Consider the following 13,681-nt stretch of genomic DNA (forward strand, 5'->3'; position numbering starts at 1 on the left):
AGATAGCTAAACGTGAAAATATATCGCTTTAGCGTTAGGCTTATCCCGACGGAAATTACGTCATTACTGACTTCTAATGTTTACTTCCCTAGTTTGACGATAGAACTAACTTTTTTTACTTCTTTTTGTAGAACAAGTTTTACTGTTATATTAAAAATGAATCGCTTGTTTGGTCGCTCAAAGCCAAAGGAGCCTGCGCCAAATTTGACCGATTGTGTTGCCAATGTAAGTAATTATTAATGTATTTAAATAATAAAATAAAACGTATTTTGAAATATCCTGTTAAATTGTATATAATAAAAGTGAAACTCAATGTCATATGATTTATTGTGACACATGACAGTAAAACAGAGTTATTTCTGAGACCTTCAGCGAATTTATTATCAGTATAGCATCTTTAAATACGGACCTTAATTTCCTAGTATCTCTCAAAGAAGGCCATTTTTATCACTTTTAGTCACAGGTTCATGAACAACCTGACAGCTTATTAACGGTTTCTTTCAGACTGTGTCTACACTATCTGAGTCCTTAATATGTTTTGTATGCAATTTTTATTCCCCGGACAACTGTAATATGCTCTTTCAACATAAATTTTAACAAAATAATAAAATTCATTAAATTACCAAACACTTTTAAATTGGATAACAGCAATGGCCAATTCACAGCACATTTGCTATGAATGACAGTACAATATTTTAACTTGTATACATGTGTGAAAATCTCCTTTTTGACACAATTTGTTATATATTGTAATTGTTATAGAAAAATTGAGCCAATGTTATCTAAATTTTAGTGATGGCAATTGGTGGTTGCCTGTGAGCCCGGGGCCAGTAGATTTTGGCCTGGGCAACTCCACTGCATATGCTGGAAGTCCGGCGGGGCAACTAGCTTTTTATGCCCCGGAAGGGCGGCATATAGTTTTTGAACTGTCTGTCTGTCCGTCAGTCAGTCTGTCCATCCGTCCGAAAACTTAAACATTGCCCATAACTTTTGCAATTATCGAAGATAGCAAGTTGATATTTGGCATGCATGTGTATCTCATGGGGCTGCACCTTTTGAGTGGTGAAAGGTCAAGGTCATCCTTCAAGGTCAAATATATGGCTTCAAAGCAATGCAGTAGGGGGCATTGTGTTTGTCACAAACACATCTCTTGTTTAAGCTTGAAACAATGCAGCACTATTAAACATAAAAAATTGGCAACTTTGGATCAATAATTAGTTTAATAATATGTATTAATTAAGGCCTAGGAAATCAGTCAATAAGACATAATACACAGAAAGTGTGTCATGTTAGCAATGTTTGTGTTTAATTATTTATTAATTTATTTAAAGACAGTATTTGATAAACAAGTTACATGAAACAACATGTACATTGTACTGGGCTTGTAAGTCTTTACACGGCTTGCGCTGCCATTCGTCAAATTAGACAATCGCTACAAAAAAGAACATTTGGCTAAAGAAATTTCCATTTGGCTACAAGGTTTTCTTCATAATTACGATTCAAATATTTTAAATAAATTTGTAAATTTGGCTACAGAAATTGTTTACCCATCTTTAGCTGGGCAACCAAAATACTAACGATTGTAAAAAGTTTGCTTCCATCCCATATATTGTCTGCTTAATGTGACAGTAGACTACTAGAAAAATGACATTTTCATGGGTGGCATGCACTTCATTACTTGATTATATAAAACTGTTTCATAACCCCTTTCCCGCTCAGAAGCAAAGATAAAATGGCAAACAGCATAAAACCAGAACATTAAGCAAAAAAAAAAAAATCATCAACTTTCTATGAATGGGATGTTAGTTAAAAAATAATCAGACCTTATTGATATAACGGATTTCAAAATAAAGCCCCTCAACAAATAATTACATGTATGTCCCAGTAGAAATTTGTCTGATGTGTCAACAAAATCCACTCACATTTTTCTAATTTTATTTAACTCATATTTTGAGTCAAATAAGTATTAGACAAAAATAGAATGAATGCATTTTTTTACAGTAATACAGTGTCTGTATAAAACTACACCAGTGTTGTTTTTTCACCATTTCGGAATGGGGCCAGTCCCTTTGGATGGGAAAAACTCATGGTGTTATGACTAATTAGAAAATTAATGTTGTTGTTTTTTTGCTAAAAATACTTTAAAGGGGCCTTTTCACGCTTTGGTAAATGACAAAATTGAAAAAAATTGTTTCAGATTCGCAAATTTTCATTGAAGTTATGATATTTGTAAGGAAACAGTAATACTGAACATTTACCATGCTCTAAAATATCCATTATGTGCATCTTTTGACGATTTGAAAACCTGAAAATTATAATGCGTTGCAACGCGAAACGATTGAATAATTTGGAGAATTCTGTTGTTGTCGTTGTATTTTTTTATACTACGAGGATTGCATATATAAAGTGAAAAACACGTTGGTCATGTTATGAGAGCGGATGGTCTACTGGATAGAGCGGTAGACTTATGCTCCATTACTCCAGGGGGTCAGTGGCTCAAGCCACGTTGAGGGTTCCTTTTTTTAATTCTTTATTTGTATTCTTGTTTTTTTATGCCCCCCTTCGAAGAAGAGGGGGTATATTGCTTTGCTCATGTCAGTCTGTCGGTCCATCCGTCCACCAGGTGGTTTCCGTATGATAACTCAAGAACGCTTGGGCCTAGGATCATGAAACTTCATAGGTACATTGATCATGACTCGCAGATGACCCCTATTGATTTTGAGGTCACAAGGTCAGGGTCACGGTGACTCGAAATAGTAAAATGGTTTTTGAATGATAACTCAAGAATGCATACGCGGCAAACAGGGTACACTCTGAACAATATTACTGAAGCAACTGGTCTGTAATCCTAAATCTATAATTATCAGTCCAATAAAACATCATCCTTTTAGTAAAATACAGTGGATCAGTAAAAATATTATCAGATTATGAGATTTTTTTATATTTTGTATATTAAATATTGTGTTAATGTTTAATTTTGTTGATTAATATAAATATAAGCAGGGCAGGGGAGGTAATACACTATTATATCTTTCTTATATACAGGGGAAACAAATGCAATAAGTTTAAATTTATTGTTACAGCATTTGCCTCCCTTGTAATATATTTAAATTTTACCAAATGTAAGGCTAACTGCATTTTTGTAATGTTTACTGCTACTACTACTACTACTACTACTACTACTACTACTACTACTGCTGCTGCTGCTGCTTCTGCTGCTGCAGCTGCTGCTGCTGCTGCTACTTCTACTACTTTTCTACTACTACTACTACTACTAATACTACTACTACTACTACTACTCTACTACTACTACTACTACTACTACTACTACTACTACTACTACTACTACTACTACTACTACTACTACTACTACTACATGTACTTCTGCTACTTCTGCTACTACTCTACTCTACTACTACTACTACTACTATTACTACTACTACTACTACTACTACTACTACTACTACTACTACTACTACTTCTACTACTACTACTACTACTACTACTACTACTACTACTACTACTACTACTACTACTACTACTACTACTACTACTACTACTACTACTATTACTACTTCTGCCACCACCACCACCACCACCACCACCACCACCACCACCACCACCACCACCACCTCCACCACCACCACCACCACCACCACCACCACCACCACCACCGTTCACAGTGACAAAAAACGTATTCACACAATGGCTGCTACTACAACTTATAGCCCATATAGGGGGGCATGCATGTTTTACAAACAGCCCTTTACTGGAGATTTTTAGACCCAATGTTAACATTTATCAACATAAAGCATTTAATGACAAACTTTAAAACATTCCGAAATCTGTGAAAAGGCCCCTTAAAATTGAGAATATTAAATAAGTGTTTTCAGTATTATATATACTAAGGTTTTATGTATATGGGTAGGAGATGAACAAAACATTGCATATTGAGATCTAAATAAACAAAATAAAAAAAAACTTCTTTTTTTTTTAAAGAACTGTCATAAATCACCCAATTTATTATGTGTGTCTTTAATATTTTATCTGTTAGAAACTTTTATTTTTTCAAGATTGATTCAAGGGGCGAGTCGATAGATAAAAAGATAGCCAGACTTGATGCAGAGCTGAAAAAATACAAAGACCAGATGGCTAAAATGCGAAATGGACCATCTAAGGTACGTTTTTCAGTACTTATATCTGTTAACCCTTTGCATGCTGGGAAATTTGTCTTCTGCTAAAATGTCGCCTGCTGAATTTCTAAAATTAGCATTTTCTTCGATTTTTTTCAAAGAATACTATCAGAATAGCAAACAGTTTGGATCCTGATGAGATGCCACGTTCTGTGGCGTCTCATCAGGATCATTACTGTTTGCAAAGGCCTTTAAAATTCGGTTCCCGCACTGAAAGGGTTAAATGATTATTCTGTTCAAGTCTATGAATACTTGCCGATAAAAAATCGAAAAACGTTCAGAAATGTTTTGTGATGGGTAAAATGTCCAAATAAAGTTTAATTACTTTGCAAAAATACAATTACCTGCTTAGTTGTATTCAATATCAATTTTATAAAAAAAGCTTTTTAAGTTGGTGAATGGACAAAAGTGGATGAACAATTATGCTAAGATGATAATTTCTAGAGGCAATATGAGAACATTGCAATTGGCTCTCATAAAAAAACATGATTCTGCTTCAAATCCAATCACAGGAGAATATTAATTTATTGTTATTATTTTATTATATTGTTACTTACTGCTAATTTTGATTTAATAGCACAGCTTTAAGGTACATAGTATTACATGTAACCTTAAACGTTTTAATAGTTTTAAACTTGATCAAGCCCATATATAAATGGGGTGAAATACTGGTGATATAACTTATTGATTTTTTGTACAGTGCTGCTGTTTGAACATTGGATTGGAAATGATCCTAATAATATTTATTTTCTAGGAACATTATTGTTTAGATACATATTTTGTATGCCAGATTCATGGTAATATTGCATGAAAATAGGCTTTTTCATAACTTGGAAATGCACACAACCCAAGTATACTCAATCATGTCTGAATTAATTTAAGTCTTTTATATTAATTTTATTATCAGAAAATGTTTGCACATGCTTTTTTGCAAATTTCAGAATATGGTAAAGCAGAAAGCAATGAGAGTGCTGAAGCAGAAAAAGATGTAAGTAAAGACTTAAAACAAATACATGTAGATTGTTGAAATTAATGAAAAAAATCTTTCTCAAAACTGTTTTTCTGTTAACACAAATCTATAAAAAAGAAATTCAAAGAAATTCAACATGAAGTAGAACTAACTAGCACTGTTGCCAAAGTCGGTCATGCCCATTCCGCATTGGGGATGTTTTTTGTAAGATCCTTTAAACATAGTTGGTTATCTGATTCAGTAATCTTTGATGAAAGGTTATGGTTACAAATGTGTGTCAACTTCACCATAATGCCTTAACTTAAATAGTCTTTCAAATTTTACATGTTGAATATGCAAATAATAATTTGGATAGAAAACTACAATTGACATTGAAAAAAGGGATAACACATTGAGATAACTGCGATTACTTTTTTCAGTTCATATATACAATAAGACCTTCAGAAAGCCAGAATTAGTTTTTTGAACTTCAACATACATGTTACTAGAGCGTTGACTTTATTTGAGCCGCGTTCTGAGAACACTGGGCTTTATGCATGTGCGTAAAGTGTCATCTCAGATAAGCCTGTGCTTTTATGGTATTTTTAGTTTCAAGGAAGTCCCTCCTTACCGAAAATCAAGTTGAGGCGGACAGTGTCGTCCCTAATAAGCCTGTGCCAACTGCACAGGCTAATGTGGGATGACACTTAACGCACATGCATTAAGCCCAGTTTTCTCAGAACAGGGCTCATTTAGAGATTACCAGTATACAAATTTTAAAGGTATGAACAGCAGCGTGAAAATCTCTCCAACCAGTCTTTCAATATGGAACAACAAAACTTCGCGATACAGCAGATCAAAGACACAAAATCTACTGTAAGTTGTACATTTTGGTGTTTCAAGTTTCTAACGGCATAATGATTTTTATGCCCCCCGGTAGGGAGGCATATAGCAGTCGCACTCACTGTCCGTCAGTTGGTCTGTCTGTCCGTCACACTTTTGCGTTTAGGTTTCGAAAAATGCTAGTAACTTCTAAGTCGCTTCAGATGTAACCTTCATATTTGGTATGCATGTGTACATGTATATGGACAAGGCCTTTCCATACTCATAAAAAAATTCACCACTGTGACCTTGACCTTGAACTTAGGGTCCGCGTTTAGGTTTCGAAATCTGAGTTTAGGTTTCGAAAAATGCTCATAACTTCTATGTCGCTTCAGATGTACATGTAGCCTTCATATTTGGTATGCATGTGTTTATGGACAAGGCCTTTCCATATGCACACAAAAAATTACCCCTGTGACATTGACCATGAACTTAGGTTTTGAAATCTGTGTTTAAGTTTCGAAAAACGCTCATAGCTTCTATCAAAGCGATTTTTGGGGCATATGTCATCCTATGGAGACAGCTCTTGTTTCTTTATCCTATGACAAAACGCATTTTAAACACAAAACCCTTTTGGGTCTTGCTTTAAATCATCATTTTGGGTTATATGACAGGCCTTTTCCGCCATATGCCACGGGTCCGAATTTCAGCCCCATTCCCAATGCAATTTTTTTTTTTTTTTCCCAATTGAAAAAAAAAATATTCCCAATTCAAAAAAAATAAATAAATAAAAAAATTTAACCTTTAAATATATAAGTTAACCTGATTCCAGTGTAGAAAATAGAAAAATATTGCATTATAAAATTATCTGTTGCCTTGAATTTGTTTTAAAACAGTAAAATATGTTAAATTGATTATTTAAGACTTTCCTTATTTTCCCCAAAATCCCGCGATTTGCGCGATTTTTTCCCCTTAAAAAAGGCCAGCCATTTCACCATAATCAGATAAAAAAACTGCACTTATCACTCATGTTCATAATATTTTGTAAAATTTTAATAATATGTTATCAAAATAGTCGTTATTTACCAGTTAACGGTTTCTTTAAAATATAAGAAACACTATTTACATGCGATTATTTTTCCCAATTGAGCCAGTTTTGCGATTATTTTTTTTCCCAAATGGTGTTTTTCACGACACAAAATTCTCAAAATTCCAGTGTGGCGTTTTCACAAAATGGAGCGGAAAAGATCTGTATGACAGTACCATCACAACTGCGGATATTGTTTTTGAACCTAATTTCAGTGCAATTATATCATGGAAATTATTTTCGACCAATTTGCTTGAAATGTATTTTTTCTAAAATAATAATTGTAATATTCAAACAAACACTGATCATTTATGTATTTATTCTGTGTAAAAGTAAGTAAAAGGGATATCTTCTATAAGTTAAGTTATGAATCAATTAAGAGATGTTGTTAATTTGCATTTATGAACTTCACTTTTCAGGTTGATGCCATGAAAGTAGGAGTGAAAGAATTTAAGAAGGCATACAAGCAAGTAAACATTGATCAAATAGAGGTAAATATTCACATCTTTGTATTGTTATAATGGCCCTTCAATAGTATGTGAAGGGTACTAGTATTTGACTTAATGTTGGAGATTAAGTCATGGCAAATTTAGCATAAAGCAAAAAATTAAATCAAGATTGGAAAAAATCACTTAAATGAAAACATGTTGTTGTTTTAAGCTCATCTATTTTTTTGAAGAAAAAAAAATAGCTATTGTCATCACCTTGGCGTCGGCGTCCAGTTAAGTTTTGTGTTTAGGTCCACTTTTCTCATAAAGTATCAATGCTATTGCATTCAAACTTGGTACACTTACTTACTATCATGAGGGGACCGGGCAGGCAAAGTAAGATAACTCTGGCGTGCATTTTGACAGAATTATGTGCCCTTTTTATACTTAGAAAATTGAAAATTTTGGTTAAGTTTTGTGTTTAGGTCCTTTTTATTCCTTAAGTACCAAAGCTATTGCTTTCATACTTGCAACACTTACTAACTATCATAAGGGGACTGTGCAGGCAATGTAATGTAACTCTGACTGGCATTTTGACAGAATTATGTGCCTTTTTTATACATAGAAAAATGAAAATTTGGTTAAGTTTTCTGTTTAGGTCAACTTTAGTCCTTAAGTATCAAAGCTATTGCTTTCATACTTGCAACACTTACTAACTATCATAAGGGGACTGTGCAGGCAAAGTTATGTAACTCTGACTGGCATTTTGACAGAATTATGGGCCCTTTATACTTAGAAAATTGAAAATTTGGTTAAGTTTTGTGTTTTGGTCCACTTTACCCCTAAAGTATAATAGATATTGCTTTCATACTTGGAACACTCGCAAACTATCATAAGGGGACAGTAAAGGACAAGTTGCATAACTCCGGTTGTCATTTTTACGGAATTATGGCCCTTTTTAGACTTAGTAACTTTGAATATATGGTAAATTTTTGTGTTTTGATCCAATTTTCTTCGAAAGTATCAAGGCTATTGCTTTCAAACTTCAAATACTTTCATGCTATCATGAGGGTACTGTACCTGACAAGTTGAATTTTACCTTGACCTTTGAATGACCTTGACTCTAAAGGTAAATTTTTTTAATTTTGCTAAAATTGCCATAACTTCTTTATTTATGATTAGATTTGATTGATACTTGGACAAAACAAGTCTTACCTGACATACCACTATAGACTCCACCAAAATCATTCCCCATGCCCCCCCCCCCTCCCGGATTTCCCCCCACCCAAAATCTCCCCCTTAATTTTTTTTTGGAAAGATCATCTAATAAATGACCACCAGAAAAAAATACACCCTCACACTATACCCCCCCCCCCCCCACAAAATTTTATTTTTTATTTTTTTTATTTATTTTTATTATTTTATTTTTGAAATACCGTCCATCCATCACACCCAAAAATACCCCCCCCCCCTCCCAAAAAAACCCCCACTCCACCCGTCCCCCCTTTGTGATTGAAATTGAGATAGGTCCCTTCACCTTTAAAAAGAAAAATAGATGAGCGATCTGCACTCGCAAGGCCATGCTCTTGTTAAATTTATATGCACCAAAACATTTGAATAATTAAGAGTTGTTTGTTGTTTTCATAATATTTGTCTACAATATGTTGATTGCATATATTAAATGCATAGCTTTGTTTGCTATGTTTTAACAGCCCTGCAGTCAATTACATAAATCTTGATAACTCCTATCCAGTGGATATCATTTGGTTATCTTAATTAATTTTAGGATATCTTGATTTGGTTAGCGATTGTATAAAAACAAAGATATCCAATCAGGTGCACGTTTTGGATACATTTTGTATAAAAAAAATAGCCTAGGTATTTGAAGCTGGTTAGCTTTATCCAAATAAAGGTTATCTTTTAAGATTGCGTAAAGTTATCCATATTTTTACAATTGGCTGCTGTTGGTTGATTGGTTAAGTTTTTTTAAAAATCCAAATTGCATCAGTTTTAGCCCATGTGGCGGTAAACATTAATTTTCTTACTAAAATTTTATTCTTGTTAAATATACTGCAGCTCTTGAGATCTGATGTTTCAATTGATTAGTTTAAAACATTTAATAAAGAACTTCAAGATATACCAAAGAGTGTGAAAAAGTCCCTTATAGCTTTATCTTACATTTATATCTAATGGCTACTAACAGTCTGAAACTTTTAACAGGTACATGTAAACCATGATGCTTATATAAATATGCATAAGAGAAACATATTTAGAAATGACATATTTCTATGCACAAATATTATGCCTGTTAAACCATGTAAAAAGAGAAAAAAAAGTGTTAATATACCAGAAATGCAAGGATTTAATTACATTTTTGAAACAATTAAAGTTTAAATTTTGTACTTTGTAATTTGAAAATTTCCTTTTATAGTGATTGCTCATGAAAGTGCAAAAAGTATTATAAAATATAAGAATTCTTTTGCTGATTACGGTACCTTATGAACCACACGTGAATCAAAACTATCGAATGCAAGTTTATAATTTTCCTTAAAAAGGCAATTTGATTGTGTGCCACTTTTAATTCCTTCGACGTGGTCTATTCTAGAATCTTCAAGACGAGTTGGAGGATCTGACGGAGCAGTCCAGCGAGATCCAGGAAATCATGGGGCGGAGTTATGGCATGCCAGAGATTGACGACGACGAGTTGGAGGCGGAGTTAGACGCTCTTGGTGACGAGATTGGCCTCGATGAGGACACTTCATACCTCGATGACGCAGTGTCCACGCCCTCTGTACCCACTAGTGAGCCTGGCAGGGAAAGTCATAGGGTGAGTGTTGTACCAACCAGTGCGCCTCAGGGTTAAATAAGTCGTGTTCTGAGAAAACTGGGCTTAATGCATGTGCGTAAAGTGTCGTCCCAGATTAGCCTGTGCAGTACACACAGGCTAATCTGGGACGACACTGTCCGCTTTTATGGTATTTTTAGTTTCAAGGAAGTCCCTCCTTACCGAAAATCAAGTTTAGGCGGAAAGCTTCATTTCTGATTAGCCTGTGCAGACTGCACAGGCTAATCTGGGATGACACTTTAAGCACATGCATTAAACCCAGTTTTCTGAGGGTGCGACTCATATTATAATTGATATATGCCCTCTTCCATGAAGCAGGATATATTGCTTTGCACCTGTTGGTTGGTTGGGCAAATGGTTGTTTGGTCTGTCCGTAGACTGTTTAGTTTCGTCAGGATATCTTGACAAACCTTTCACTAACAATGATGCAAATTAATATTAAGTAACTTGGGACAAATTGAATTATGTCTATTGGGTTTGATGTCAAAAGGTCAAGGTCACATGATTGTGATTGTATAGGTGAAATAGTCAGTTCGAGTCCAGTTCATACAAATAATAACAAACCCTTAATCAGACTGTCAATTATAATACAAAATTACCTGAATATTTTACTCTGTATTTCCTTATTACTTGATACATTATGATACTAGAATTAATAAATGTGTTTCAAAATTAAAACCCGTTTGTTATGGTGTTTACAAAAAGCCTGTTCCAGTCTGTTCATTTGTCTCGCTAGCTTATATAAAACTGCAGGGGATTGAAATCATTAAAAAAATATTAATATTTAAAAAGTTATGTTTGACCATACTTCAATTTTATATCGTCGTTGTCCTAAAAAAGTTAAATGATCCTTTTTGAAGACTACCCAAAACAAGCTTTCTTTAAAATAATTTTCCTTAAGAATTTACTGCACATCTAGATTTGTTCCCCCTGAACCAACATTTTGTTAACCAATATTGTTCCTGAACTCCTGTGCCTGGGCCCCATTCCAAATCTCTGGAAAATAGCCCCACTATAGTAACTGTGTATGTAAGTTAGCATTGTCTGAATATAAAATAATGTTTTGAGAAATGACTGTTGAAAAGAATTATAGTTGGCAGAATCACCCACATGAAGGCATGTAACACCATATTTCTATAATAAATTAATTGAAATGTTTTCCTGAGTGTTTGTTGGTATAATTGAAATGTTTTCCTGAGTGTTTGTTGGTATAATTGAAATGTTTTCCTGAGTGTTTGTTGGTATAATTGAAATGTTTTCCTGAGTGTTTGTTGGTATAATTAAGCCTCCCTCGGTAAAAACGGTGCTGAATGCATCTGCATAAAGTGACTTCCCGGATTAGCCTGTGCAGTCTGCACTTGCTTATCAGGGATGACACTTTCCACCTAAACTAGATTTTCGCCAAGAAGAGACTTCCCTGAAATGAAAAATATAATAAAACCCTAAAGTTTTGTTGCTGATAATGCTGTGCAGACTGCACAGGCTAATCCGAAACGACACTTAACACATGTCCATTAAGCCTCCTTTCTCAGAGCTAGACTCAATAATTTATTCCTTATCATTTCAGGACAGTGTGCCAGTGGATGAGTTTGGATTGCCTCAGATTCCAGCCAAGTAGTGCACTATTGTCAAGGCATATATGGTTGTGATAGGAATGCTGATTGGGATGGACTGCATGCATGAATGAGATTTGACTGGGAGCTTGACCTTTGTGCACCAATACTGGGTTGACAACAAGCTTATCCTGTGCTAAACCCACTTATTCCTTGATACAATTTTATATTGCAAATAAGGATGATTTTTTTCCACTAATGGTATTAACATTGAACTAGTGACGGTTGATATGGTATGTGAAATTGAAAGGATTTTTAATGTGTCGGCTTTGTTTGTATCAGCAGATAATTGGGTTTTACCAAAAGCTTATGCAATCTTGGATACTTCTTTTATCTATAGACAGTTACTTAAGCCTGTTATGGAACTGAAAACTGTAGCTTACAATTGTGAAATAAAATACCTTAAAAATTGTTTTCCAAAAGAGAAAAATATATTTCTTTTTCTCTAAAGCCTTGATGTAAGCATTTTTGAAAGAAAAATAATTCCTTAAAATATTTTCTAACAAATAATACCATATTATATTTTTCAGGATCCTGCCCCCAATAAATTTGACAAAAACCTTGCCTAAATAAGTTCAACTTTTAGATAAATATTTCCTACCAGATGACTTAAGTAAGCTTTTTTGAGGAAGTTATGCAAACATGTAACTAAAACTTTTTAGCATGCAAATGACCTGTGAGTGTACATTAATTTCAACCTTGCAACCATTTAACATTGATATACATGTTTGCATATTGTGGAATATGATTCATATATATTTTTACTAAAATTATTGGTATTCATGTAAAGATTGCTTTTTATTTTTTAAATTCAAGTTTGGATCTCCAAAAAAAATACTTAAATATTTTCCATGAAAATGCAATTCAAATGGTAAAATTATACTAAAAACCTAATGCTACTACATTCAGTTGGCTTTAGGTATCTGTTTAAAACAAATCATGTTTATAGCATTGTCATGTGAAAAATAGTGGAATATTTTCATCTTTTCAAATTAGTATACACTTATTAAACACATTATTTTTCAACACTCATTAGTAGGCCCCTATTTTTAAATACAAATGTATATAAATAAAATTATAATTTTTGTCATTTTAAGCATCTTAATTTAAGCATTATTATGAAACACACAAGACTAAAGATACAGATGTAGGTTTTAAGATGGTACATGCAATGATAAATAAAGAAAGCATAAAGAAAGCATAGTATAATTCGGTATGCGCATACACATCACAAACTGGAAATCTGTGTAATTAAAATGCATCATATTCATAATTCATTGATGTGCTCCATTGTTATTTATATGTTTTGTGTTGATGTTGATACAATGTAATGATATTGTAGAAATCTCTGAAAATAAAGTAATGTAAAGTCTTGCTTTGTTTTTTGTAAGTTAATTGTTGAATTTGTAAACCACTTATATACAGATCTGTACAACTGGCTATTTATGTTTCTTAACAAACTTAACATTTACAAAGTGTTTAAGACATGGTTAGACAGTTTCATCAAGAGGGTAGCAAATACAGTTTCATGTAAAAAGCAATCAGTAAACCAAACCAAAAGTGCTGTTTGTATTATCAACAATTGACATTTGTTAAGTCATTTTTTTCGCCCAATGTGCCAGTAAGCATTGTACTTGTCTGTCTGTACATGTATTCATACATCCTAAAATTGATTTCAATTTCTCTTGAACTTCTCAGGGATTTAATTCAAACTTTTATAGTAAATTGACCTTAATGTGTAGAT

General features: G+C 33.5%; 1 protein-coding gene across 1 annotated transcript; it reads left to right on the plus strand.

Annotated features, from left to right (window-relative positions):
* The first annotated feature begins 43 nt into the window (after positions 1–43).
* Positions 44–13,311, plus strand: LOC127860059 (charged multivesicular body protein 5-like). Its single transcript, XM_052397809.1, has 7 exons — positions 44–225; positions 4,074–4,178; positions 5,135–5,181; positions 5,925–6,018; positions 7,471–7,542; positions 10,085–10,306; positions 11,892–13,311. Exons 1-7 carry the CDS (start codon positions 157–159, stop codon positions 11,940–11,942), a joined length of 660 nt encoding a protein of 219 aa, XP_052253769.1. The 5' UTR covers positions 44–156; the 3' UTR covers positions 11,943–13,311.
* Positions 13,312–13,681: the final 370 nt, after the last annotated feature.

The sequence above is a fragment of the Dreissena polymorpha genome, chromosome 15, assembly GCF_020536995.1.
Source record: "Dreissena polymorpha isolate Duluth1 chromosome 15, UMN_Dpol_1.0, whole genome shotgun sequence".
Lineage (NCBI taxonomy): Eukaryota > Metazoa > Mollusca > Bivalvia > Myida > Dreissenidae > Dreissena > Dreissena polymorpha.